The sequence below is a fragment of the Sorex araneus genome, chromosome 5, assembly GCF_027595985.1.
Source record: "Sorex araneus isolate mSorAra2 chromosome 5, mSorAra2.pri, whole genome shotgun sequence".
Lineage (NCBI taxonomy): Eukaryota > Metazoa > Chordata > Mammalia > Eulipotyphla > Soricidae > Sorex > Sorex araneus.
Genome location: NC_073306.1, coordinates 200,905,720 through 200,933,233, shown reverse-complemented (window position 1 = coordinate 200,933,233; position 27,514 = coordinate 200,905,720). Strand labels below are relative to the sequence as shown.

General features: G+C 44.2%; 1 protein-coding gene across 1 annotated transcript in view; it reads right to left on the bottom strand.

Annotated features, from left to right (window-relative positions):
* FRAS1 (Fraser extracellular matrix complex subunit 1) overlaps nt 1-27,514 on the bottom strand; it is a 523,736-nt gene that overhangs the window by 262,146 nt on the left and 234,076 nt on the right. Inside the window, exons 10-14 of the mRNA XM_055139083.1 lie at nt 21,703-21,792; nt 19,620-19,655; nt 16,993-17,140; nt 15,538-15,681; nt 13,562-13,696 (exon numbers count right to left, since the gene is read on the bottom strand). Coding sequence (XP_054995058.1) covers nt 13,562-13,696; nt 15,538-15,681; nt 16,993-17,140; nt 19,620-19,655; nt 21,703-21,792 — 553 coding nt within the window. The remainder of the gene's footprint in view (nt 1-13,561; nt 13,697-15,537; nt 15,682-16,992; nt 17,141-19,619; nt 19,656-21,702; nt 21,793-27,514) is intronic.

The following is a 27,514-nucleotide window of genomic DNA, read 5'->3' as shown; positions in this document are numbered from 1 at the left end:
GAATGAGACCTGTTACTGTTTTTGGCATATGCACCCTCTCTTTGATTGCTGCTTCGCTGAAGAGCACATCCTATTGTGCAGAGGTGTTCATGCTGACCAGAATTGGTGGGGAGAATAGCTTTGCTGATTGCAAGAGGCTTGGTAACTCTACTCAAGCCATTCAATTTGGAGTGGGAAGAAAGGATTGGGACACTGCACACTTCAGGATCCAATCCTCTCCCAATCCGCTCCAGACCCACAGACTGGAACAGGGACAACTACAGACACTTAAGCGGTGAGGTAAGAGGGATAGCTTGTAGACAGATCTAAAAGGGTGGGACAAACGCTCATCATTTATTTATTCCTGAGTGACTTAATTTGGTTTTTGGGCTGTGCTCAGCAGTGCTCAGGACTTGCTCCTGGCTCTGTGCTCAGGGCTGCCTCCTGGTGAGGCGGGAGAATAAATCCGGGTGGGCTGTGTGCAAGGCAACAGCCTCACATGCAGAACGATCACTCGAGCCCCCAGTGTGGCCGTTCGCAGGGAGAACCAGAGCTGCACAAAGCTCCAAAGAAGAGAAGGAGCTCAGTGTCCAAGGTACCGAGACAGCCACTGGGGCCGGAGACACAGAGCAGAGGGGAGGTGTGGGGGGTGACTCCTGGCTACTGGGAGAGGCGGGAATCCAAGCCCCTGACCTGAGAGATCACAGGAAGAAAATAGAGTTTTAGTCCCCTCTTGCCATGTGCAACCACGGGCAGAGTTAAGCAGGCGCGAGGCAAGACCTGATTTATATATATATATATATATATATATATACATATATATATATTGCAATATGTATATTGCTTTTTGGGTCACACCTGGAGATGCACAGGGGTTACTTCTGGCTCTGCACTCAGGAATCACTCCTGGCGGTGCTCAGGGGACCATATGGGATGCTGGGAATCGAACCCGGGTCGGCCTCGTGCAAGGCAAACGCCCTACCCGCTGTGCTATTGCTCCAGCCCCCTGATTTATATTTTTAAAAGCTCTCCGTGGGCGCCGTGCAGAGCAGGTCTGAAGACTTACAGGCAGGCCGAGGCCAGGGTGAGGACTGGCCCTGAGTCTCCAGGCAGAGCAGGCGGGGGGACAGGGTGCGGGGAGGGGGCAGAGATGGAGGAAGTTCGCTTATGTATCACGTTTCCCTTCCCGAACCACAATCTGCATGAGATCAGAGACGGTTTCTGTTCTGTTCGCTCTGTGCTGAGCGCACGGCCCGCTCTTCCTCGCAGGCCTCTTGAGTGACTCCGTTTATAATTAACGCCTTCTCTGTATTTTGTAAGTGTCACCGGAGAATACAGTTCACTCCAGGATAAGCCCCAAGACTGCATTATAGCTATAGATGGGGCTGCCAAGAGCCCGGGAACAAATTCTACCTTTTAGACACGTGAAATCTGTCATTCACTTAACTTCCCTTCAAGGGCTGACCCACCATCACTGTTCATCCCTCTGCCCTGATAAGTCAGGAATTGATTCAGAGCCGCTGCCTAAACAGGTAAACAAACAAGGAGCCCCAGCTCGTTCGTAAGAAGGTGTCAGGGGGATGCATCTATCACGGTGTAGCACAAGCATCCACTACAGCACCTGCGGGTCCTGGGCCGGCCACAGTAAGTCACGTGAGCTCAGCTACCTGAGTGCAGCATCACACGCATGCACAGCTTGGGGGAGCAGATGTCCCAGGAGGGCCTGAGGAATGAGACCTAAAGGACAACAGCGCAGATCATGATGGAGGGGCCCAGCAGCTAAGAACTGGGAACTTCTGCCCTCAAGCCATGGCTAAGGAATAACGTCATCGTTGGGGGGGTGTGCAGGGGCGGGAGACGAGATACAAGAGCCCAGCTTGTTCGTTCTCTTTAGGGACTGGTTGATGGAGGCGCAGACTGGGCCAGATGGCCTGCCAGAGGGGGCCGCTCAGAACAGGGACCCCCACAAGAGAGGGAGAAGTTATAGGCTCTCACTGAGCTCTGCCTCGCGAGTGAGTGCTGGCCCCAGCACGGTCCTTCCCTGAGGCACCGTGTTCTAGAAAAGTCAGGGGCTGTCCTGGGCTTCAGGACTGTTGACACAGCCGCTGGCTCTTTCTCTAGCTCTTGTAACCCTGTTTAAGGATTCGTCACAGGCCTCTGGAGGGGTCACAGCTTCCACATAACTGTGGGACTTGTCCAAAGTTAGCTTCTCTTTCCTCTTGGTTCCTGGATGTGCCTCTTTTGCATTATTTATCCGACCATTCTTAATCAGCATTTGCAAATCACCCTCTTCAGCAGAAGGTAATATTCCCCCACCCCACACACAAAATACATGGAACATGTTTTTTTTTTAACATTACTTATTAATTATTTTTTACTAAATCACTGTGAGATAAAGTCACAAAATTGTTCATGATTGGGTTTCAGTCATAGCATGATCCAGTAACCATCCCTTCAGCAGTGTACATTTCCCAGAGCCATTGTCTCCAGTTTCATTCTTTTCCTCTCCCCCTCCCTCCCCCCTCCCTCCCTCTCCTTTTGGGCATTATGGTTTGCAATGTAGGTACTGGGAGGTTCTCATGTATATCCCTCTACCTACTCTCAGCACTCAGTTCCTGCCAGAGGGATCATTTCCAACTATGGACCACGTTCTGATCATCTAACCATCAGACTAATGTCCAGATTGATGTCAGGTCCTTAATCATATGTTAATTGAAAGCACAACAGATTTTCATTCTTGATTATAAAGATTTTAACATGACCTACAAACCATGAGGTCATTGCCTAAAGACATAGCAAGTTAAGATAGATACACGCTTGCCAAGGAAAGGGCTGGAAGGACTGGAAGACTTGCTTGGATGCATGAGGCCAGGGTTTGGTCCTGTAACTGCTATGGGCCCAAGAGCTGAGCACACCAGGAATCACACCCGGGCACTGAGCCAGGTTAGCCCTTGAGCACCACTGGGTGTGGCCAAAACAAACAGAAGATAAGGCTGAGGCTGTAAAGCTTATCTAAGCTGTTGACAAGGAGGAAAAGCTGCACAGATCAAGAGCACAGGATCTGAGGTTGGGCCTTTCCCCCCATCATAGAAAAACATTCCATGCTCCGGAAGGACAGGGAAGGGAAATTTGATTTTATATTGGGACTATACCCATGACTATTAAATGGCACTAAATTTTCTCTTCTTTTCTTTTTTTTTTTTTTTAAGCTGTCATCTGATAATGACATACTCCCACTGCGTTTTACAATTGATTTCTAATTTCTAACACTGAATGAACATATGCTACTGCAAATAATCTCTTCCTGCAGGCTTATTTTACATGTGCCTATTATCACATCTGGGTTATTGTGAAAAATAAAAAATCCCTCTGACTTTTCACCATAATTCCTCCTACTGATATATACCAGATCACCCAGGTTGGAATTCTATCTTGTGAAAATTGTGGCAGTAAATTCAAAAAGAAGGTGAATAAGGGAAAGCCATCACCTAATCTCACAGGCAGTAGATAAGTTAGTTGCAAAAGCTCCTGACAAAGCAAGACATGCGTTGGCTTGCTGGCAATTCATTACAGAATGAAAAGGAATGAGTTACTTTTCTTTTGGCAAATCAACATTGAAATCTCCTCAAAAAAAAAAAAAGAAAGAAACTTCATTTTGTACTTGACAATTTCAAAAAAGATTGCTTAAAAAAATTTTGAACGTGTTTCTCTAAAAATAAAACTGCCCTATTCCAGAGAAATATCAAAAGCACTCGGTACAGGCAACTTATTCTCTAGGAAATGCCCCGGATTCTGGACAGAGGACCCAAATATCCAGAGAAAGACAGTGGGTTCAGCCTGCAGCGTAAACTGCTCCCCCAAAGCGAGAGGGGGCTGGTTCCTCACATTATCATGATCTTCATGAATCAGATTTCCTGCCTTTAGCTGAATATTAGCATATTTAATCATCGGGTCCTTTTGGATTCCTCAGTGAGTCTGCAGTTCAGACTCCAAGTCTTCCAAGTTTTAATTTATAACTAAGCAGAAACAACCAAACTCGTGTAGAAGCACAGAAGTCATATCCTTCACTGAGTTTCTCAGCATTTTTGGGATGAGAACTATGACTCTGATTTTTAATGTTAGTTTTTGTGTGGGGATAAGCACACCCAGCAGTGCCCAGGGCTTACTCCTGGCTTTGTGCTCAGTGATAACTCCCAGCAGGGCTCAGGGGACCGTGTGTGTTGCCAAGAATCAAACCCAGGCCAGTCCCTTGCAAGGCAAGTACCCCACCCACTGTGCTATATTCTCAGGCCTCTGCTCTCATTCTTCCCTCAAATGTGAGTGAGAAACACTTCCAAGTTTCACAGTATTCTCAGAAGACTAGTTTACTTCCCAGGAAATTCTTGTTCAGGGGATGAAAAGACAGTACAGCAAGGAAGGCACTTGCCTTGTATGGGGCTGACCCAGGCTGGGTTCCTGGCATAGTATATGGTCTCCCGAGCCTTCCAGGAGTGATCCCTGAGTGCAGAGGCAGGAGCAAGTCCCAAGTCCTTAGGACTGTGGCTATCTCCCATCTCTCCCCCACAAAAAAATGTTCTTGTTGGATGTAAAAGGGCTCTACCTTAAATTCTACTTCATTGTTTCTTGATTTTGAAATTGATAAAATTGCAGCAACACTGTCTGTGGAGCCTAATTCACAGGGACACGGGGAGACGACAAATTTGAAGAAAGCAGAGAAAGTTGTAAGTGATCCTAGGAGTGGTATAACCTGGGTGATCTAGCAAATCATGCTTCGATTTCTGTCTGAAGCTATGCAAGCATAATGGGGGGAATTGTAAGTACAACATGACACAGAAAAGAAAGGACAGAAATGATGACAGGGAAAGTAGGTTCACTTAGAAGTGGAATGGACGGCCACCATGGACCCTGGGGATGATTCCAGCAGTTACATTCGGCGACTCCAAGACTCCCTCGCTTCTTTCCTTATGCCTTCTCTGAAAAAATGAAGGCTCCATGAATAAGAACTGAAAACAGTTTGGTGATGCTCCCGGAGAAGCCCAGATATTAAGCAGGAGCCACTGATCCACGACTTCGAAGACTGAGAGGCACTGAGTCGATTACTCACCCTCATTTCCACCCCATCACAGGCCCACATGAGGCCAAGACAATGTGTCCAAGAAGTGCAAATACCAGACATATTTACACAGAAACCTTCAGCTGAGTAAATTTGAATAGACTTCGGGGTGTTCGGAAAAATACAAACTTGTGAGGGTGGGGTGGGGGGAACCTTCAGCCTATGAGCCACCAGAGAAGCAAGAAGGTGGGTGGCACTTGCCTTGCCTGGGGCTGAGCCCGAAGCAATGCCCGAAGTATGTATGTATGATTCCCTGAGCACCACCAGCACTGATTCCTCTCAAAATCCAAATTAAGCCCACAGCACTGCCAAGGATAGCACATAATAGTCAACAAAAATATTAAAATCAAAAGATAAACAGGAGAGCAGCATCTCTGATGCCATGGATTAGACAAACACGGAAGCCTGCGTGCACATGAGTGGGAAAAAAAGAAGCCGAGAAATGGTTCAACTCTTGGAACCGAAGTATCAAGGGGAAATGGGAAAGAGGTTCATGGGGAAGGATGTTTTATGCATGTGTAGAGCCAGAGAAATATGGAAATTTCTAGACTTTCCTTTTAATTAGCTGTGCTGTGAACCTAAAACTATGTCTGCAAAATTTAAAGAAAAGGAATAAAATATCTAGTGACATACATGACCATACATGTATGCAATATACATCATGCAAAATACATGCATGCAAAACAATAAGAACACATATACAAAACTCTGTATAAAGATTGAGTTAGAATAGTTACTTAAATGGCAGGAGCTAGGGAGAAAGGGAAGTGAAAATAAGTTACAGCGACAACAGCAATAAAGATGGAGATGAGCGAGGAAATTCTTGGCCACTGATGGGAACGGACTTGGAACTGATAAGTATGATTGACCCATCTCATTGAATAAATCTGAAATTTGATACACTTTACGTCAGTCAAGTTGACAAACTTAAGAACGATAATACCTAATATAGACAACAGCGTTCAGAAGCAAGAACTCCCATTATTTTCTGCGTAGTGTAAATTTTTACTCTTATTTTCTGGTAAATTTTATTTATTTACTTTTGTCTTTTTTGGGTCATCCCCGGCAATGCTCAGGGGTTACTCCTGACTCTGCACTCGGGAATTACTCCTGGCTATGCCCAGGGGACCAGATGGGATGTTGGGGATTGAACCCAGGTCAGCCGTGTGCAAGGCAAATGCCCTCCTTGCTGCACTGTCACTCTGGCCCCGACTTTGATTTTTTAAAAAAAGAAATATGCTAACGTGCATCAAAGATTCAAAATGTACAGAGCCAGCACCAAGCCATCCCAAGTTTAAGAATTTAGCCTAATCAAACATATTCAATTCAATTTCTATTTAAAATGCTTATAGCATGGTTATTTATGATGATGGAAAAATTGAGCCCATAGCACTATCCAGGACTGACTAGCTGAGTCCTTGCACAGCCACAGACGGAAAATGAGACAGAGGCTTTAAGAAGCTCCTGGAGAAGATAATAAATAACATGGGAAAGCAATATATAATACTCCTTTAATTCTGAAGAATTAAGCATTGTGTGTACGTGCACAATATCCACACAGCCTAGGTGAGAAAAAGATGCACCAGAGTATTAACACTACCGGCCTGACAGAGTCTGCACTGGGGATTTTACCTGATTTTTCTCTTGAGTCTTTACTTTCTTTACCTAATTATTTTTTTGGAACAAACATGATTTTCGTTGGGTACTTAAGAGAAATATGACTAAAGAGAAAAAAAAAATAAAAGTGGTTCTTTTCCCTAAGGCACTTGAGGAGTAAATAGCCAGTTAATCTATTAACCACACTTGTGACACAGCTGAATGATTTACTAACGTGGGGAAGGTATTTGAGTTTTCAGCATGGCCTCCTGTAGACAAGGCGTCTGACCGGAGGAAAGAGTCTGCAGTCACCTCGCGGGAGCTCTGGCAGGTCTTTCTGGAGAAGGATGTGCACGCAGGCCAGCTTGTCATTAGCAGGCAGTCAGAGGAACGTTCTGCAAGCTGTCCTGCCTGTCACTGGCCGCTCCATCTAGATGCCAAAACCCGCAGCCCAAATCTGCTCCAGGTTTCCAGGGCAGGGACGCCCCGTCCTAACCCTCCCTCTGGATGAAGCTCCCAGATTCCACCCCGGCACAGCAACCACTGGCAACTGACCGCTTCCGGGACTCCTGGAGATTTTCCTCACTCCCTATTAATTAAAGGGTTATGGATTTCTCCGTGAGCCCCTGCGTCTATTTGCCGACAGAAGCACCAAGCAAACCCATGGTTTTGGCGGGGAGAGTTCAGACTTGCGGGCAAGAGAAGCTTTGCTAGTTCAGACCGTGGCATCTGTAAGATCAACAATGTGGAGCTGCTTTAGGCTTCATGGAGAGCAGAAAAGCGGACGGGCTGTGGGCAGGGACAGAGTTGGGTGGAATAAAGAATACATGCCTCACAGACTACCCAAGAGGACTGGGACCTTAGGGTCTGGGCAGGAAGCCAGAGGGCTTGTCACTAGTTTATAATCCATGGCTGAAATATTCTGGGGCTCAGATTTGTCTGCAAGATACATCCCTTGCATTGGGAGTGGGCTTTCTCTGCTGGCATGTGACACTGTGTTCTGTCATTTGTCTTTTGGCATACCCAGCAGGGTCTATAAGCAGCACAGACAAATGCCAAACAGTCTGCTGCCGAAGCATCCACCACACCAGCTGCGTTTTCCTTCTTCTTTCCATCTAGACTTTATCTGAATGTCAAAGAGGGCATAGATCTGCTTCAGCGGCTAGTCGACTTCAGAAGCTACAATCTTGGAAGCCAATCCTGTTATTCTCCCTTTGGAATGGCCTCAAATGCTCCTTGGGCACTGGTCACAAACAATGACAAGGGTTCTGGAAGGGCTATTTTCGTTTTCCTCTTCAATTTTGTAAGACAATTCTGAAGCAAGTCCTCATACAAGTGAAGAATCTACTTTAACAGTAAGCTGCCCTCTCAGCTTTCAAAGGCACACTTTTAGTTGTCCTTCTAGTACTGAAAAAGCCCCCAAACTATCTTAGAGTGGAGGGAGATGAGAAGACCAAGAGACACCAGAAAACTAGAAATTCTTTACACACCTATCCGGGAAAAATGATAGAAGCAAAACTGGAGATTGGTCACCTGTAAAGCCAAGGCAATCCTGTTCTGTCTCTTCTTCGAAATGGCTTATCACACCTTTTTAATCAAAAATTATTCTGAGAACTTCTCTGTGCATTGTGGGGAATTCAGAAGTATGAGACCGGGGCCTACTTCACCACTCACTTCTTAGAATCCACCTTTTCAAACTGCCTTTACAGTACTGATAGTAATGCATTTATACCTGCAATTACCTTATTTGCTTTCTGATTTATCAACACTTCCCTTTAAGAATGTAATTTTCTTTATTTTCTCTTTTTTCATCAAATTTCCTTTCTATTATGGTTAATTCATTGTGTGTGTCTTAGATATAAAACAACCCCCCCCACTTTATTTGGAAATAATGATTTACAAAGATGTTCATGATTATTTGTTACAGGCACTCAATATTGTAACACCAATCCCACCACCTCTGTCATCTTCCCTCCTCCAGTTTCTTTTCTTTTCTGACTTTAAGCCACACCAGGATTTACTCCTGGCAGGACTTGAGGATCATATGTAATGCCAGGGACTGAACCCGGCTTGGCCAAGTGCAAGGCAAATGCCTACCCGCTGTTCTCTGTACTCTCTCCAGCCCAAGAAAGTGAATTTCTTAACTCTCTGCCATATTCGTGGTATTCCTGCCATGTTTGGTGTAAGAGAAAAATTCAACAAATATTTATCTTTGAACAGAATGAGGAGATGGAAATTCCATTTAAGACAGTAAGAAATCCCCAGGGGCCAGAGATCTTGGACAGTAGGAAGGACCTTTGCCTTGCATGAAGCTGACCTGGCTCAATCCCAGGCATCCCATATGGTCCCCCAAGCACTGCCAGGAGTGATTCCTGCGTGCAAAGCCATAGGCAATCCCTGAGCACCACCAGTGTAGCTCAAAAGCAAAACAAATGAACAAAAAAAAAACAATTGACAACACAACAGCAAGTCCCCTTTAAAAGCCACCCAGCGATGGTAGGGTGGGGTCAGGGGCATACTTGCAGCAAAATGCCAGAGAAGACTTGAAAAATACATGGGACTTAAGAAACAGAACAAAATCATGAGGACAGCATGCCAGGCACGTGCTGGGCGCCCCAAACTGAACATGAGGCCTGGCAATGATATTGGGGTGGGGGAACACTGCCAGTTGGGGGGGAGTTGGACAAGCCAGGGTCCTCAGGCTTGACCATGACAATCTCCATGGAACAAGGCAGGCTTCTGTTTCCGAGAGGCTATCAGAACAGCAGTTGCATAACGGCCTGTGCCAAGAGGCCTGCCCTGTCGAAGCCACATGCTGGAACATTCTGCCAAGACCCATTAAGTCTTCGCTGCTGTGGACCCAGCTCCAGGGGTCAGCCCTTCATTTCCATAAGTGGTTGAGCCCCTCTAGTCAAACATAATCCCACCAAATAAGTCACACAGAAGTCCCTCTGATTAAAGCACAGAGCTTAAATCTCAACGAGATCAGCAGCCCAGATGTACGTCTTGCGAGTTTTCTTACCAGATTTTCCTCTCAACATACCACCATATTGACGAAAAATCAAATAATGGCAGATTTTCATTATTTAATCTGAGCTTATGGGGAAAGTTAAAAGAGTTTAACTTACTGTGATTAAATACGGCGACCTATTTTCTATAGTATATTTACTTTGCCACAACACACAGAAGTAGATTTTATTTTTAAATCAGATACTAAGAACACACAACTTCTGATCTTAATGCGAACTATTTGATCTACTATCTGATGCACTGGAAAAATACACATAATAGATTTGATAATGCCAGCCAATCACAGCCCACCATTATACACACGCTATGCACACACGTAATACAATTACATTTTCAAACATTTCTTCTAACCTTCAAAATAATGGTGTAAAGCAAATAACATGAGACTCAAGATCCAAAGCAGTTACATGACTTGCCCAAAGCCAGACAGTATTAAGTAGCAGAGCTGAAACTTAAAACCCTCCCACCTTTTATAAACCCAGGACATGCGGACAGGCAACTGCTTGATTCTTTAAGATAAAAAAAAATGTAAGCGCATTCAGCGATCAAATGCAGAATAAACTACACAGGTGCTTGTATTTCTAAATCACAGTAAGATGCGCTATCAGGGCCTTAATTTCGAGCTCACTATAGGCAAGGATGAAGTGTCTTTATGTCTCTAGGACTTTGAACTAAGAAGACTGATGAGAGAAGTGGAATCGAGGTGAACAGTGAAGAATAGAAAAGAAAGATCCAAGTTCCCTAAATGAGGGCTTACTAGGTGGCAGACATCCTCATCAGTGCAATGTGGCAAATAGTACTGCCCCAGCTTCTCCCATAAGGTGGCTGATGCGCAGAGTGAAAGAATAAGCAATCAGGGGGCAATGAAAGAGCCCAACGGGCTGAGCATATGCTCTGCATGCAGGAGCCAGAGATGATTAGACCCCGGGCACAGCACGTTTCCCCGAGCCCCACTGCATGTGACCCGCCTGAGCAATGTGCCAAGGCCAAGCATGAACAGAGGTAGCTCCCCCTCCACCCCACAAAAGAGAATGTGGAATAAGACCATCGGGCTGGGGTGGGTATGAGCTGAGCTGTGAGTTAATCCCTGGAAAGGAGTCACAACCGGAACAAGGAACCAAAAAAGGAGCTGAAACCATGGGCCAGGAAGAGTGACGGGGGTGGAACAACACAGCGTGGAGCTGGATCCCAGCCAACGGCAGAGGAAACCTCTGGAAGCTCAAGTGGCCTGAGTGTTGGGCATAACAAGGATTGCCACTCCCGGGCCTTCCATGGCATCGTGAAGTGGCACTTCTGGACAGCCTGTCCTTTATTTAGAAAGTGGTGAAAATGCGTAACACTGAGACTCTGGTACAGGTAGGAAAGCTAGAGCGGCAGAGGGCAGCAGGAACAAAGCAGAAACTGACGTGGGTGAACAAGGTGATGTAGCACGACACTTTTCAGCCTGATCAAACATAACCGGATTACAGGCTGGAGCAATAGCATCAGAGTAAGGTGCTTGCCTTACACACGTGGCTCACCCAGGTTCCATCCTCAGCACCCTAAACGGTCCCCTGAGCCTCGCCAGGAGTGATCCCTGAGCACGGAGCCATGAGTAAGCGAGTAAGCGCTAAGTATCGCCAGGTGTGGCCCTCAAACAAACAAACCAAACAAAAACAAGAACAGCTACGGCCGAGATGTGACCCCGGGGGCCGCACATGTGCCTCTCCACAGCTGCATGAGCGTGAATCCAGACCCAGCTAAACTACTTTTGGCATGGGCAGCTTCACGCAGAATGTCTCCAGCCTGAGAACTAAGCTGCAGCACCATGCCCTCCCAGGAGGGGAAAGGTATTTCTCTCTCTCGCCTGTCCCTTCCTGGGGATGAAGGGTGTGGGGACGCCATATTATGATGACCACAGATGGGGTTTACAAGCTTGCAATGGTCGAATATCTGGAAGAAATCTCCCTGGACTTAGTTGTTAAAGTACAGAAATCCAAAACCGCGCTGCCACGCAACCTCATTTCTCTTCACAACAGGTCTGACTCTAGTGGGGTGCTCCTAACGATAATAGTGAGATCTGTGTTGAAATATTGGACGTAACCAAAGTAAACAGAAAGTAAAGTGAAACTTATCAGTTACAAGGTGGGGGGGGGGGGCGCGGGGGGTGAGATGGGAGGTGTACTGTGAGGGTTTTTTTTTTTGGTGGTGGGATATGGGGACTGGTGAAGGGATGGTTGTTTCAGCATTGTATTACTGAGACTTAAGCCTGAAAGTGTTGTAATTTTCCACATGGTGATTCAATAAAATAAAATTCTTATTAAAAAACAGCAACAACAACAACAAAATAAATTCTGGAATGAGTAGTAAACACCTACATCCATGTCTGTAGGCACACATAGGAGTGTGTATACCACAGGGCTCGAGGCAAAGGGAAAATAAAGGCTCTGGGGAAGCAATTCTTCAATCTAAGCAGACAAGCTTATAAGAACCAAACAAGAAACCTAATCCACGGGCCAAGAAGATTGAAACAGGGTACAGTGGGTAAGGCACTTGACTGGCGTGGACTGACCCTGGTTTGATTCCTGGGACTGCATATGGTCCCCTGAGCACCGCTAGAAGTGGTCCCTGAGCACGCTAGTGTGTGGCCCACAAACTCCAACAACAACAAAGGCCCTTCTCTGCCCCCCTCTCTGCTTTATCTGTCCCTGTTGCAGAGCCTTACGAGTCGCTTAGCTTTGCCCCATAATTTTTTACTCTTTCCTATATTCAACTTTGAGGACATGAATATTAAACAGGTGATTTCTGGTCATTAGTTTTCTCAGTCTAATGTTCACTTTCTTTTGGCTCTGATGGGTCAATAAAGTAGTGAATTACACCAGTCATAACATAAATTAATGACTCTGCCAAGAGGAATCAATCCCCCCAAACCTGTTGTCACCCCATAATGGCAGACTTCTCTTAGAAAAGTTCAGCGTGGACTAAAAAAGACTAGCTTGACTGGCTGACTTCCAAGGTCAATGGCGAAGTCACCAACAGGCGGCTGAGCACTGGTACCGTGAAAAATCCCCCCAAAAAGAAGTGTTATTTGGAAAGACTGCTTAGGTGGTCTCAGCATCGAGGTAGACCGTGGAGTTGGATCTCAAGTTAAGCTTTAATTTTTTTAAGATCCCTCTCTCCCCTCTTCTCTCTTTTCTCTTGTTCCTTTCTTTCTTCTTATTTTATGCATAAAAATGCAACCAGGCTGAACTAAAGCAAATTGGTTTTATTCCCCAGAGGAAGCGGGAGCAAATTTTCCCAGCGACTTTCGACTAGAGGCATTTGTGTATGGGTATGTGGCTGGAATGTGGAAACAGCCAGCTATGTAAACCAGTAATCAAATGAAACATTGCCCATTTCAAAATGCCCTCGAACAACATTAACATCACCAATTAAAACACGGGTTATAAGAGAAGAAAATGGCCCGGAAAGAGGAAGGAAGAAAACAAGAAACATGTAAGTGGAGTATGTGGTGCCGGGTGGAGACAGTATGGAGGAAAGACCGAAATCTAGGTGAATTCATTCCGTTTAAAGGCAAACCTGTCACAGGAGGGCTAGCAGAGAGCTAGCGGGGGTCTCTGCAGCTGAACAGGAGGAAGGAGTAAGAGAACACAGGCTGGTTTCACCCAGTTGAAATGCTAGTGGTTTGCTTAAATTGCCCAGCCCTATGACACTGCCAGCAGCACGTGTGTGCGCCCACCTGGCACGTGTTCCAGACTAACAGGTAACTAAAATATGCTAAGTGATAAACCTCATGGTTCTTTTGCTCTTCTAGGGCTGATGCTTAAGTCGAGACACTGGCCCGACACTGCAGCTCGCGATTACCTGCACAGGCGTGGTGATCCCGGTAGAAGCCGTGCCCGCACGTCAGGACACAGTGTCCGTGTTGCATCAGCAGGGGGGGCTGGCAGGAGGAGCACTCATGCGCGTTGCTGCACGTGGAGCACTGAGGTTGGCAGGCTGGCTCCGCACAAGGTGGCAGGAAAGAAGAAGGGAAGCTTTGATGAGCACAGAGACATTACCCCAGCGCTGAGTCCTAGCAAGTAGCTCAGTTCTGAGGCTCGGGGCTCACAGAGCCAGGAAAATAACTACGTAGATCACGACAGATCCCATATGACATGTTCTACCTATATGATTGCACTGCAACACTGTGTGGGAGCCCTTTTTTTCTTTTATTGAATCAACGTGAGATGCAGTTACAAAGATTTCATGTTTGAGTTTCAGTCTTACAATGATCAAACACCCATCCCTCCACTAGTGCACATTTTCCACCACCAATGTCCCCAGTATCCCTCGCACCCCATCCCAACCCTCCCCCTGCCTCTATGGCAGACACTTTGTGGGAGCCCTTTGAGGTCGTCTTGAATCCTCATTTTACAGATGAGAAACAAACCTTCCAGAAGCTCCATGAGTAACCTGCCCTTGGTTGTGGGAAGGAGGAATTGGAAATTAGGCTGAGGGCCTCCGGAGTTTATGCTCTGTCCCTCTTCTCCCATCTCCCCCCAGAGATTTCTAATTCTACCATTTTACAAGAAAATCCCTTGTGATAAGGATAGAAATAATATTTATATTAATTTATATTCATAGCCATTCTTTATGAATATAAATATAAATATCCATTCTTTATGTCCATAAAGAATGGCTTAAGATGAATCAGAGAACAGTGAGTTTCTTGGAGTACAATTAGAGTCACACATGCTTTGCATTTGTTGATGCTCTTAGTCCAAATGAAACTAAGAGCATCAACAAATGTAAAGTGTGAGGGAGGGACTACATGACTCTACAGGGAGGTTCAATATGCACAAGTACGTATGAACTTACACTTTGTAATTTTTTTTTAAATTTTCATTTTAGGCTGGAGTGATAGCACAGTGGGTAGGGCGTTTGCCTTGCATGTGCCGAACACAGGTTCGATTCCTCCGCCCCTCTCGAAGAGCCCGGCAAGCTACCGAGAGTATCTTACCTGCACAGGCCTGGGAAGTTCCCCGTATCGTATTCGATATGCCAAAAACAGTAATAACAAGTCTCACAATGGAGATGTTACTGGTGCCCACTCGAGCAAATCAATGAGCAACGGGATGACAAGTGACAAGTGACAATTTTTATTTTGGTGTACTACCCAGCCTTACTTGGAGGTTATCACCGACTCAGCTCCTGGGGATCATGAGAGGCCTTGGTTCAAACCCACGCTCCCCACAGGCAAAGACTGTGCTCTAGCCTTTGGAGCCGTCTCTCCAGCCTGAGCCTACACACTCTTAGTGAGTAATCAGCCCCAGGAGCGTTAAAGTTCAGGAAAAGTAACCAATTTGGCCTCAACCATGTCAAATTCTCCTGGGTTCGGATCTCCTTTCGGGTGTATAAAAACCCTGAGACACGCAAGAGCCCAATGTGGATCGTATCGTAACCCACAGCAATCAGCTCCACAATCACTTCAGAGTTTATTTCCCTATCCAACGTTTCCCCACTTACAAAAATTCTACTACGTGATTCTTTAAGGTCCCTATCATTCTCAAGTCCTATCTTGGAGTAATTCAGTGTTTTAATTAAGGACACCAAGCATTCTGGTGATATTACAACCCTTGAAAGTCACCAGCGAGGGCTCCCTAGTCACCCCTGATCTCTGCATCTTCTTCTAGTAAGCACTGAAATATCTATAAAGTGCAAGAAGAAAGGGGCCTCCAGGAAGGAGGCCAAGTCACCTCCAGAGGATGTTCATGTTTCCTCGTTTCCTGCATGCATGACCCCTTCCTTGGCAACAGTGGCCGCCCGCCCACCGCTGCCTGGTCTGCCTAAAGCCGTACCTAGACAGAGAGCGCCAGCCTGGTAAAATCCCAGGCCACAGCTGTGCACACAGCGTCCACCGAGCAGCAGCTTTGTGGGGTCCTGGCAGAGGTCACAGTGGTCTGGAGAGTGGGAGCAGGTCAGGCAGTCTGGGTGACAACGAACTGTAAGCGCAGACAAAGAAGAGAACTCAGTCAAGACCGGGCTTCTTTGAAAAGCTTCAGAAAAAAAGAATCCCAGGGGTATAAGGAGGTGGTTAGACTATGAAGAATGAAAACCTGCAATTTAGATAGGAAAAGGCCCCAAAGAATCCCTCTTTATCTGAAAAACTGTTCTCAAAAACACTTAAGTTTAAAACATTACTGAAGATCCTGACTAAAGCTTCAGTCTATTAGAACAAGAATTGCTGGTTCCATAGAGAACTACAGGACCAGAATGAGTAAGTTAGAGTTTGGGCCTCCCTGAGTTCTGATGCAGAGAAAAAGTCAGGACATCAAACCTACTATTGTAAGTAACATTATTTTCTTTAGAGGATTATCGCCGCTTCCTTTTCTTTAAAATGTCTCGTTTCCCTCCCACATAATTGGAATTATCACTGAACTTAGTCATAATTGTCAGCAAAGGGCTTCTTTCCAATTTTGAAGCGGTCAAGGACCTGATTTTGAAACTGCAGAACATTATTCTAGGCTAAATATTTGTTCTTGGAAAGTCTCGGGGGGCATTTTGGTGAAGGTAGTGACATGCAACCCTCAACCTGCTTTTCTGTACGGAAACACTACGATTCGCCCAAAATAACTTGAGTGCTACAAGAGAGCTGCCAATGTGAGAAATTGTAACTTACAGATGAAAACAATTAATTATGAAATATGAATGAAAGAAAACGCCACTTCTCCAAGAGACACTGGCTTATGGGCAAATTACTGCTCAGTCAGAGCACTCCAGTGCTTGCCAACAATTATTAACTGGAACTAATTCAACCCCAGGTGATTTGAAAGCAGAGTTGCAGAACAAGTAGATAAAATTTTCTTTTGGAAAAAATTAATGAGTCTTAAAACCTCAAAAACCCACTTAAGTTCTCCAAAAGGAACATCTGTTTAATAGCTCACCTTTAGAAAAAAGGACTGGACAACCATAACAAACTTCCTGCAACTCCTCTACTACCTTCAATAATAAGATATACCTAACACATCTATTTGCCTTTCCATATTTTTTTAACGTTGTCACATGACCCTTACAGTAATGCTGTACAGTAGACAATGCAGGATTTATCAATAAGAATATAAAGTGAACAATTCGCTCAAGGTCATCATCAGTTGAGTCTGGCATCACTTGTTACACAAATCAGAATGAATTAAACGAATGCAGTGGGTGAAGAAGCTCACAGAATTGGGGGGGATAGAGGCTCGGGGAGCAAGATCGGGAAGAGGAGGGCAGTAAAATGTACCACAGATGAAAACAATCAAACATGGACCCACCTGATGTACACTCTGGACAACAGCGTTCCTTCACCACTTGGGCTAGTGTAGCTACAGGACATGGGGGACAAGAGGGCTCGTAGCACGTCACCTGAGCACCCCGACACTCACACACCTTGCAAGGGCCGTCCTCCCATTTCTCTCCCTCCTACAGGGAACAGGAATGAATGATGTTACCAGTGTGCAGTGATTTGGAAGGTAGTTTTCTGGGGAGTAGGGGGCTGGGGGCGGGGAGGGGAGTAGGGGGCTGGGGGCAGGGAGGGGGACATTATAGTAAAGGAGATGACAGAGACCCTGGGCCCGGCACCATCCGGGACTTTGCTGTGGCTGGGCCCAGGATGCAGGTAAGACTGCTCCAAGCCTGGGCCTGAAATCCACCCTTGTCACTGAAGACTCCTCCCTGCTCAAGCCTTTGGCCTCCTGAGGCAGGGACTTGGTGGCCAGCCCCCGGCCAGAAAGCAGAGGAGGGAGAGACACTCCCCAGAAGTCTTCGCCCCCACTTCCTTTCTGGCCCTCAGCCTTTTGGAAGCTAGGAACTGGTTCCTCAAGGAAAATTCTCTTAGCTCTCATCTGCACTGACAAATAAAACTGACGTCTGCACACTTCAAAAATAAATAAAATAAAATAAAATAAAATACAGTATCCAGATTCTGCTGCAACTTTCTAATTTGAGCTGGAGGCTCCCGGGTGATGCTCTGTCGGTCCAGGGACCCCCTAGTCATTCTCCGCCTACAGGGCGAGCAGGTGAATGCCCAAGGCAATGGTGCCAGGAGACCTTGCCCACACTGGCAGCCCCGGGGGGTCTCCAGAGCTGTCTCCAGTGATGCCCAGGCACGGGCCCTAAACACTCTATTATTTCCGGGGACTGCACCTAACTCTGAAACAGGGCAGTAATAGCAGACTCCTAAGAAGGAGAGACTATTTCTTTTTCTCCATTCACACTTGTTTAAATTGTAGGGGGATGGGGTGGGAGTGACGGGGTAGTGGTGCTGGGTCACACCCAGTAGTGCTCTCAAGGCTTACTCCTACCTGGGTGCTTAGTTTGGATTCTCACACTCCCCCTCCTCTTCTATGCCCCCCACCAAAAACAAATCACCACCAGAGGAGATTAGTAATGTACCTATCTAGCACTTATCAGGTACATTAACTACAATTTTTAGAATAACAGTGGGAAGCTAATTAAAGTCCTAAATTTCCTTTTTATTACATTAAGACCAACAGTAGAGGAATTGTACTCTTAAAATGCAAATTTATTGGTGGAGGGAAGGGGTCACTGGTGGTGGGATTGGTGTTTGAACATTATATGCCTGACAACTCTATTATGAACAGCTTTGTAAATCACAGTATCTTAATAAAAGTAAAATACATTTAATACAGACATGCATGCCCACTGTTGGTGGGCTGTACATGTGCCACAAGTTTTCGCACACTGAAATATTCTTTTTTCGTCAAGTAAAGTAAGGTAACAAACACCTGCCATTTGACAGAGCTTCCCAAGTGAATTATAAAGAACATTCACCCGGTGGATAGGAAAGAGACAAGGGCTCCTACCAAAATGTTTGGGGACAATTTAGGAGGTTAACCAGAAGAGGATATTTAACATAAAAATTTGGTAAAAATCGCTTCTGATAGAGAATATTCCCAAACAGCTACTGTGACAGTTTCTAGTAATTATGAATAAAAGTGTTAGAGAGACAAGGAATATTTTCCCGAGAGGGAAGAAATGCTTTGCTATCATTAAAGAAAGACTGACCTGACTCTCTAACTCTGTAATTTCCAAGCTGTAATCTTGATTGTGTAAATAGGCCTATCTGCAGTTACCCGTAAAAGGAAGCCATACAGGGCCAGGAAAAAGAGAGTGAGTAAGGCGCTGGCCGTGCACATGGCTAAGCTGGTTTTGATCCCGGGCACCGCAGGTGAATCCCTGAGCGCCACCAGGAGTGATCACCGGGTGCAGAGCCAGGAGGAAGCCCTGAGCACAGCCAGGTGTGGCCCAAGCACCGCCTCCTCCCAAAAGGATCATTTAGTGTTGTTCAGAGAACAGTCTAGAAAGAACACTATTTTGCATGGAGAATGAGTACTTCTTCAAGGCTAAATCTTTACTTCATCACTTTGCAGACACGGAATGGCACTGTTAAACTGAGTTTTGTAAGTCAGAAATAAATCAGGAGAGAGTCAGCATCTGAAACAGGAAGTATCTATGTACGCGATTATCACTGGAAAGTATTCATTAGTCATGGGAAAAATAAGATAAAAAAAAAAGCAAGAGCTCAATGGATCCGTTTTAATGATGATTTTAATCTCAGACTACATATCTTAAAATTTGACTGCTAATAGTTACTGGAAAGAAAGGGAGAAATAGAGAAGTTCAATTAGGTAAAAAAAATCAACTAAGTACACCGTGGTGGGCAAATGACACATATTATATTTCGTTGATTATATTCTATTGTTGACGTATAAGGCTGTATAACTGATATCTGCATATGACAAGATAATCTTACTTCAAAAATTCTTTCAAATAATTGTTGAAAAGCTAAGTCACTGAGGTTTGCCAGGACAATATATGTAGATCACTATTTAAAACAATTTTACAAATATCTATGCACAAGTTAAAAATCTAAACTTACTGGAATATGTTTAGCTTCACTCACATTTGAAGACATCTAGGAATAAAAATAAATACATTTATTAAACCACTAAAAACGCAAGTAGGCTGATCAATTATTTTTATGTTATCTATTTTCTCCAAGCAACATGAAACTTTGTTATGAAAAGAATAACATGCATACATATATAAAACCCAAGAAAACCATATGAATATAAGTTGAAGTGAACATGCCTTGGTGATACACTTAAATCCTTTGAAAATTTTAATTTGTTATTTTTAGGTCACATGATTTACAATAATGTTCATGTTTATTTATGCTTTTGTTGTATAAAGTTATTCCTACACACGCTCCACATAAATGCCAACAACTTTCCACCAGTGTCCCGAACTCCTGTCTGGTCTAGTTTGGAATTCTTGGTTTCACTTTGGGCTTGAATATTGCCCTCAATTTGAGAGACTTCATTGTCAAATAAGCTTAACTCTTAAGAGCCTCCTATTGAGTTGGGTATAATACCAGAGCAATTGCAGAGAACAAAGATATTTTAAATTACTTATTTTACTAAAATTCTACTAGTCTTACTTTGCCTTCAAAACTGGACAAGAAAATGGATACTATGATTCAGAAGATATAAATTTGACATTTGTAGAGGGACCTTTAACAACCTAAATTATCATCTTAGGAAACAAAGATGACTAAACAATGTCAACAGTAACAATGCCATTTTGAAGCTTAAAAAATTGACCAGGCATTTCTAGCATCTCCATATTCTTCTGAGGTAAGTTCTACTGCTAGTCCAATGTTGTGTTGAACATGAAAGAACATGCCCCAACTCACTATTAGTATATGGCAAATTAGGGATTTGAACCAGAGCTTATACCGTTAACACTACAAATGACTGCTTCCAGCATGTTCAGAAAACTGGTAGGTAGACAGATGCAATTTTCCCAAATCCCAAAGAAGAGAGATACAGTTCAAAAGCCAAAAATGCATAATCCTAACTTTGATTGTCAAGGAAACAGTAGTCTTCATGATCAACTGGCATATTTTTAAGAATGCAAAGAACTTATCAACATTCTGACACCCAACATGGGAAAAAGATATGAGCTACAATAAATAGAGAAAAATTTATGAGATTAAGATACATACTTTTTTCCTTTAGGTATATATTTTTTAGAACATAGACAAATAAAATCTTCACAAATGGCATTCCTCCCTGTATCAAATCATCAGAATCCTTTTAGTCTATAAAATAAATCCTTTTAGTCTATGAAAATAAATCTAGAGCAATACTCCAACTTGCAGCCCTGGACCTGTTTAATATTCCAGCCCAGAAACCAACAATTCTAACCGAAACAGGAGGCCAGTGGTTTTCAACTCTTCTACACCTATGTGCCAGAGGCTGAAGACTGATTTAGAGCCTTACCACTGTATACCTCTACTCCTTGGCACTCTCATTCACCACAGGGGAAAACACACCTTTATCAAGTCCAGGCTACCTACTACTGCGTTGTCTAACTGCTATGTGTGTCACCGGGCTGTTCTACAGCCCCAATCCCTAGCAGAGAAGGCGCCCAGCTCTCCTCACTAATGTCCTGTCCCACAGTTACATAGTTACTTGGCTCCAAGCACACCTTCTTCCATGCTGTTCCTTGAATACACCGAACGTTCTTCTGTCATATTGCCTCCCGATGAGCTCATCACTCTTCTTGGTATGAACCCCCGTCCCCTCACCTACATAACCTTGTGTCTGGCTCATTTTCGCCTACCCAAGAGGGCTTTCTTTGTCATCTTTTATAAAAGAGCACCTTCCGCCCCCAAGTGCTCACCAGTCGCTGAAGCTGCCTTCTTCCCTAGCGAGCTCTCGTCACCACCTGACACGTGCGTGTGGCCTGTGTCCCCACACTAGAACAGTAAGATCTGCAAGGGCCGGGATTCTGCCTGCTGTGTCTACTTCCTGTGGCCCCATCCTAGCCCAGTAGGCTCTCCATCACATTTATTGAGCAACTGAATGAGTCAAGGAAATGAGAGGGTAAGAGCCCCTCCTTCAATTCATTTTGGATTATTGATTTTAGTAGACTTGGGTTATTAGCCTGATACTCACAAATTCTACATTTTCTTCATATCGACAATAACTATTCTTTGCAATGCATTCGGGACAGCATTTTCCATCGAAGTGAATTAATTCTTCACCCTGTAGGAGGAACGTTGTAGGAGCACACATAAGATAAACATCTGTAGTTTGCAGTGCTAAATTGAGAAGGTAGCAGGTTCCTGAATTGGAATGAAAATCTGAGCACACCTCTTTGCCAACAACTTATTTCGTTTGCCCCTGCCCCAAATTCCTATGCAGTCTAGTCCACAATAGCTGCTCATGCAAGTGCTTTTTCTTTCCAGCTTTGGTCAGGGTTGTGCATTTATCCCCCCCGCCCCAGTGATTTCCAACCCATGACCAGGAGCTCAAATGAATAAGCGAAGATTAACGCGATTGTCTTGAAAGGTTAGAAGTTTCAGAAAAGGATCAGGTTATCTTAATCTACAGAGTTGCAACTGGTGATTTTCATTAACAGTGTTCAAATCAAACCAACATTTTCCCTTGAATACAAAATAAGATGCATCTCTTTATGCTCAGGCATAAATTAAACAGTAAAAACCCAATTTCTATTCAATATTCTAAAACACAGCCAGCTCACATAATTATTATTATAAAAATTATAAGGGAAAGGAAAGAAATGTCACCCAAAGAAGGTAAATGTTTAATTTCCAAAGTTCTGCCATTTCAACTTACTAATATTAATTTTAAATTCTAATTTTATTACAAAATGACAAATATTTACTATTAAATAATTCTGAAATCTACTCTACTGCAGTCCTAGCCCAGGGAATATGCTGCGTGAAATATGTTTATGTTTACAATTTTTCATATGAATATGTTGACATCTATCTAATATCTGTAGATCAAAGCACTTTCCACCACTCAAGATATATCGGCTTCCTAAAGAATGGTGTCATTTCTTTAAATAAAGACATTATTTTATGTGGATTTCATATTACATTTAGGCTGAACAAACCATGTTAGGTAAAAGCTGAATTAATGTAAAATAGCATAAACAGAATAAGCACAATGATATTTTATGTTTAAAACCCTGCATTAAAAAGAAAGACAAAATAAACAGCATTTAGTTGCCTTGGAATTGTAACATTACGAGTGGGCTTTTAAGTCACTTTTCTTGAGTCTTTAATTTTCTAAACCGAGTAAACATTATTCTAATGAAGGAAAACAAAAACTTTTAAAAGAAGCACCAAAGTTCATGAATTATGGTAACTTTATAGTATCTGAAAAGCCATTTCAGAAAGAAGGGGTTATATAGATCACTGTCCATCAAATTTAATGCCAATCAGAGGCCAGCAGAGAGCAGCTGGTGCTTATAGAAGGCAGGCATATTTACATATAAATTGTTTTTGCAGAAACATGACAAATCAGCTGGTAGTGAAATTTGCTTTCAAAGCATATACAGGCATTTAATGGGCATGTAGTCTAAACTGCTTAAACCCATTTTTAGAAAGAGAACAGAGTATGTGCATTGGCATAGAAGGCACAGGATACTCCAGCACCACACATACACGCAGGATTAAAATGGAGTCTGTGTCACCCTGATAAGGCAAAGAAGGTGGCAATTCTGAGTCTCCACATGCGACTGTAATACCAGTAAGTTCAGCTCCCAGGGAGCAAGGATTCAGCTGCGGTGAGGGAGGAAGCTGAACTAGATCTGCTATATATAGAAGTCTGGAGGCCCTGAACTGCATCCGATCACTGCGGTGGGGAGCGTCCTCCAATTAGCATTTAACTTTTGCTTGGAAAGAAATGGCTTTGTGAAACAAAACCAATTCTTCCCCTTTCTAAGAGGATTCTGCTGCACAGGCCAGATGGCATCTGTGACAAGCCTATATTCTGCCGCCATACAAAAGACCAAGACCATGTGATCCCACTAACCTCCTCAGGCCTTCAGAAATGATGAACCACTAGTGGAAAAGAAAAAAAAATCCCTCACATTTATGGCCAGCTCAGGCTCCTCCACGCATCTGGGACTCGGGGTTCCTTCCAGCCATTCTCAGCTAACCTGGCCAGCAGTTCAGCGCAAGGGTCCAAGGATATGGTGCTGCTTAGACGCTGTGTTGCTGGAGATTACCTCCCACTCCAGTTTTACTACAGGTCCCCTGGGGCCACATTCAGTGATGCTTAAGACCTCAATGTCAACACCCAGTGATGCTCCAGGAACCATGTGATGCCGGATGGAAACCAGTTGGCCGCGGGCTAGGCATACACCTTAAGCCTTGTAGTATCTATCCCGCCCTCCTCAATGTACTTGGTAACAAATCTCAGTCCCCTCCTCTAACATTGATGCTTAGTTTGTAAACGAAAGGTCCCATTTTTCAAAAAGTTAACAGCTTTCCTCAACTGATAACGCAACATGAAAGAATAAATAATGGTAGTCGCCATACTATGCAGGTCATCTGCTGATTATGTTTCAGTACCTAGAACTTGAGATAGCACAGCAGGTAGGGTATTTGCCTTGCATGCGGCAGACCCAGGTTTGATTCCTCTGTCCCCCTCGGAGAGCCCGGCAAATTATCGAAAGTATCCTGCCCGCACAGCAGAGCCTGGCAAGCTACCTGTGGTGTATGAGAAATGCCAAAACAGTAACAACAAGTCTCACAATGGAGACATTACTGGTGCCCGCTCAAGCAAATCGATGAACAATGGACGACAGTGCTACAGTGCTATCTAGAACTTGATTTGATATATCAAGGACAACGGTCATGTCACTTTTTCCTGCTTTAACAAAGAAATAATGTATGCCAATTTTAATGCTATTCAGAACATTGCCTTGATAACCAATCTAATAAAAATTACAATAGTGAAACTGAACAATTTTTCTCTTCTACTTAACTTTGCATTATCTTTGTGGATCTACATATATTTAAGACTAATGCCATCTCTCCTTAGAACCCAAGATTATGAATCAAGTAAACTTGGAGGCAGATAAATATTCTAGCAAGTGGGTGTTTTTTTTCTGCCCATGGCCAACCAGTGTTTGATCCTTGTCACCACGTAAACACTGCCAGATGTGGCCCCTCACAATTTAAAAATTAAATAATTAAATATTTTTCAAGAAAGATATCAATTGGGGGGCCACAGGGTGTTTGTGGCCAACTTGGGTTTGATTATTGGCACCCTATATGGTTCGATAAGCCTCACGAGGAGTCATTCCTGAATGCAGAGCCAGGAGTAATCCTGGAGCACTGCTGGGTGTGGTTCAAAAAAAAAAAAAGAAGAAATTGAGTAAACTTTAATATTTTAGAAAAAACAGGAAGAGGGGCTAGAATGATAGCACAGCAGGTAGGGCATTTGCCTTGCACGCGGCCGACCCAGGTTCGAATCCCAGCATCCCGTATGGTCCCCTGAGCACTGCCAGGGTGATTGCTGAGTGCATGAGCCAGGAGTGACGCCTGTGCATCGCTGGGTGTGACCCAAAAAGCAAAAAAAAAAAAAACAGGAAGAGAAATAGATTTGAAAAATATAACGATAGCATGTGTCCACTGCTTCCCTTGGCAAACACCTTCATTTTCCCCAGGAAATGCAACGCACTTAATTCCTATTTCCATAATTGTTGGTGCCACCGCATAATGTCATATATTTCTATATAACTGACTTCTCCCAAATCCCAGGAAATCTTGGGGTTAGAATATATCTTAATAGAATATATCTTAGAATATATCTTCTTATCTCCAAAATAAGCTGAGTTTAAGGAATTTGTACATCCTGGCTTTCTCAAGGTCATTAAAATAGCTAAACATAAAAATATGGCATAGAAGGAATATCTAAGGGCTATCTAAAGGATATCTTTGATAAGATTTCATTTTGGCTAAAATTTCAGTTCTGATAGTGTTTCCAGTTTAGAAACCAGGGCCCTAAGTAAAATTTGGGGTAGTCGAGGTTATCTCATAGAAACCAATTTGGTTGGTTACAGACCTGTAGAAATAGTCTGGTGGCATTAAAATTCCTCAACTCATGAAAGAGAAGACAGAGAATGGGAAGCAGAGCCAAGGAGAGATAGGGAGGTGCTATGGTGACCTAAAATGACCACGGCTCTCTGCACGGATTTCAGTTGCTCACCATTTTCCTACAAACAGAGAGGAAGATCTTGATTACGCTTCCTCAGGTAGGAGTCTGGTGAGATTTATGAGTAGAAATAGATTAACATTGTTATGATGGGCTGAATTAACTTCTTTTATTTTAATTCTATTGAATTACCATGAGATAGTTACATGCTTTCATATTTGCATTACAATCACACAATGATCAAACACCCATCCCTCCACCAGTGCACATTCCCCACCACCAATATCCCGGGTATACCCCCCCTTTCCCACCCTCCCCCTGCCTCCATGGCAGACAATAATCCCCATACTCTCTCTCTACTTTTGGGCATTATAGCTTGCAACACAGACACTGTGAGGTCATCATGTTTGGTCCATTATCTACTTTCGGCACACATCTCCCATCCCGACTGATTCCTCCAGCCATCATTTTCTTAGTGATCCCTTCTCTATTCCATCTGCCTTCTCCCCTCCGCTCAGGAAGCAGGCTTCCAGCTATGGGGCAATACCCCTGGCCCTTGTATCCACTGTCCTTGGGTGTCAGCCTCACTCGATGCTACCCTACACTCCACAAATGAGTGCAGTCTTTCTATGTCTGTCCCTTTCTTTCTGACTCATTTCACTTAGCATGATACTCTCCATGTCTATCCATTTACAAGCAAATTTCATGACTTCATCTCTCCTAACAGCTGCATAGTATTCCATTGTGTAGATATACCAAAGTTCCTTTAACCAGTTATCTGTTCTAGAGCACTTGAAATTAATTTCTATAAACAGGACTATCTGCTCAGACCTGACTGAAAGAAGACCTGATGGAGGGGCTGGAGTGATAGCACAGCAGGTAGGGCATTTGCCCTGCAGGCGGCCAACCCGGGTTCAATTCCCAGCATCCCATATGGTCCCTCGAGCACTGCAGGGGTAATTCCAGAGCCAGGAGTAACCCCTGTGCATCGCCAGGTGTGACCCAAAAAAGAAAAAGAAAAGAAGACCTGATGGAGACCTAGGCTATGAGGACCTCCTCTCTCTCAAACTCTAGAATACAGAATAAATTAAAAAAATCTTGGAAAATAACCCAGTATCTTTTGGGGGCAGATGGCTGAGGCCAGGAAGTCCATCTCAGGCAGAGAGCAAGGGAGATAAAAGGGACCCTGATTCACGTTTTTTCTAATCATCATCCAACCACTCTGACTCCTGGGATGGAAAAGAAAGAACTGAAATGAAAAAAGAGGTGTGTGGGGGGAAATAAATCTGCAAGAAGCAAGATGCTCTTTACCCAACTATGTCTCCGCGCTGCCAAGACCGGGAAGCAGGAAGCAAAATGAAAAATAACCCTGTGCTTGACAGCCATGTTTGAAAGGCTGTTACTCTGCAGGCTCCACGTCAAGAGAGGCTGAGGTGTGGGGGAGAAGAACCAGGAGGAAAGATGCCTTCCCAGACACCCAGTGCTTCACTTCACTCCGAGTTCCCTCAAGTCCCCTCGTTCACAGCCCCGCAGAAACTGGTGGGGCGGATGGGAGCGGCGAGGCAGGAGACGGTCTGAAAGGAACTTGTTTTGCACTGGCTCAAGCCGAGTTCAAAGTGGGGGAAAAAAGCAATTTTCCTGCATTATACATCTTCCTTCCAAACAGACACTGCCTTGTTAGAAGCTTCTAGAACTTTTTTTTTCCTTTTTGGGTCACACCCGGCCATGCACAGGGGTTACTCCTGGCTCTGCACTCAGGAATTACTCCTGGCGGTGCTTGGGGAACCCTATG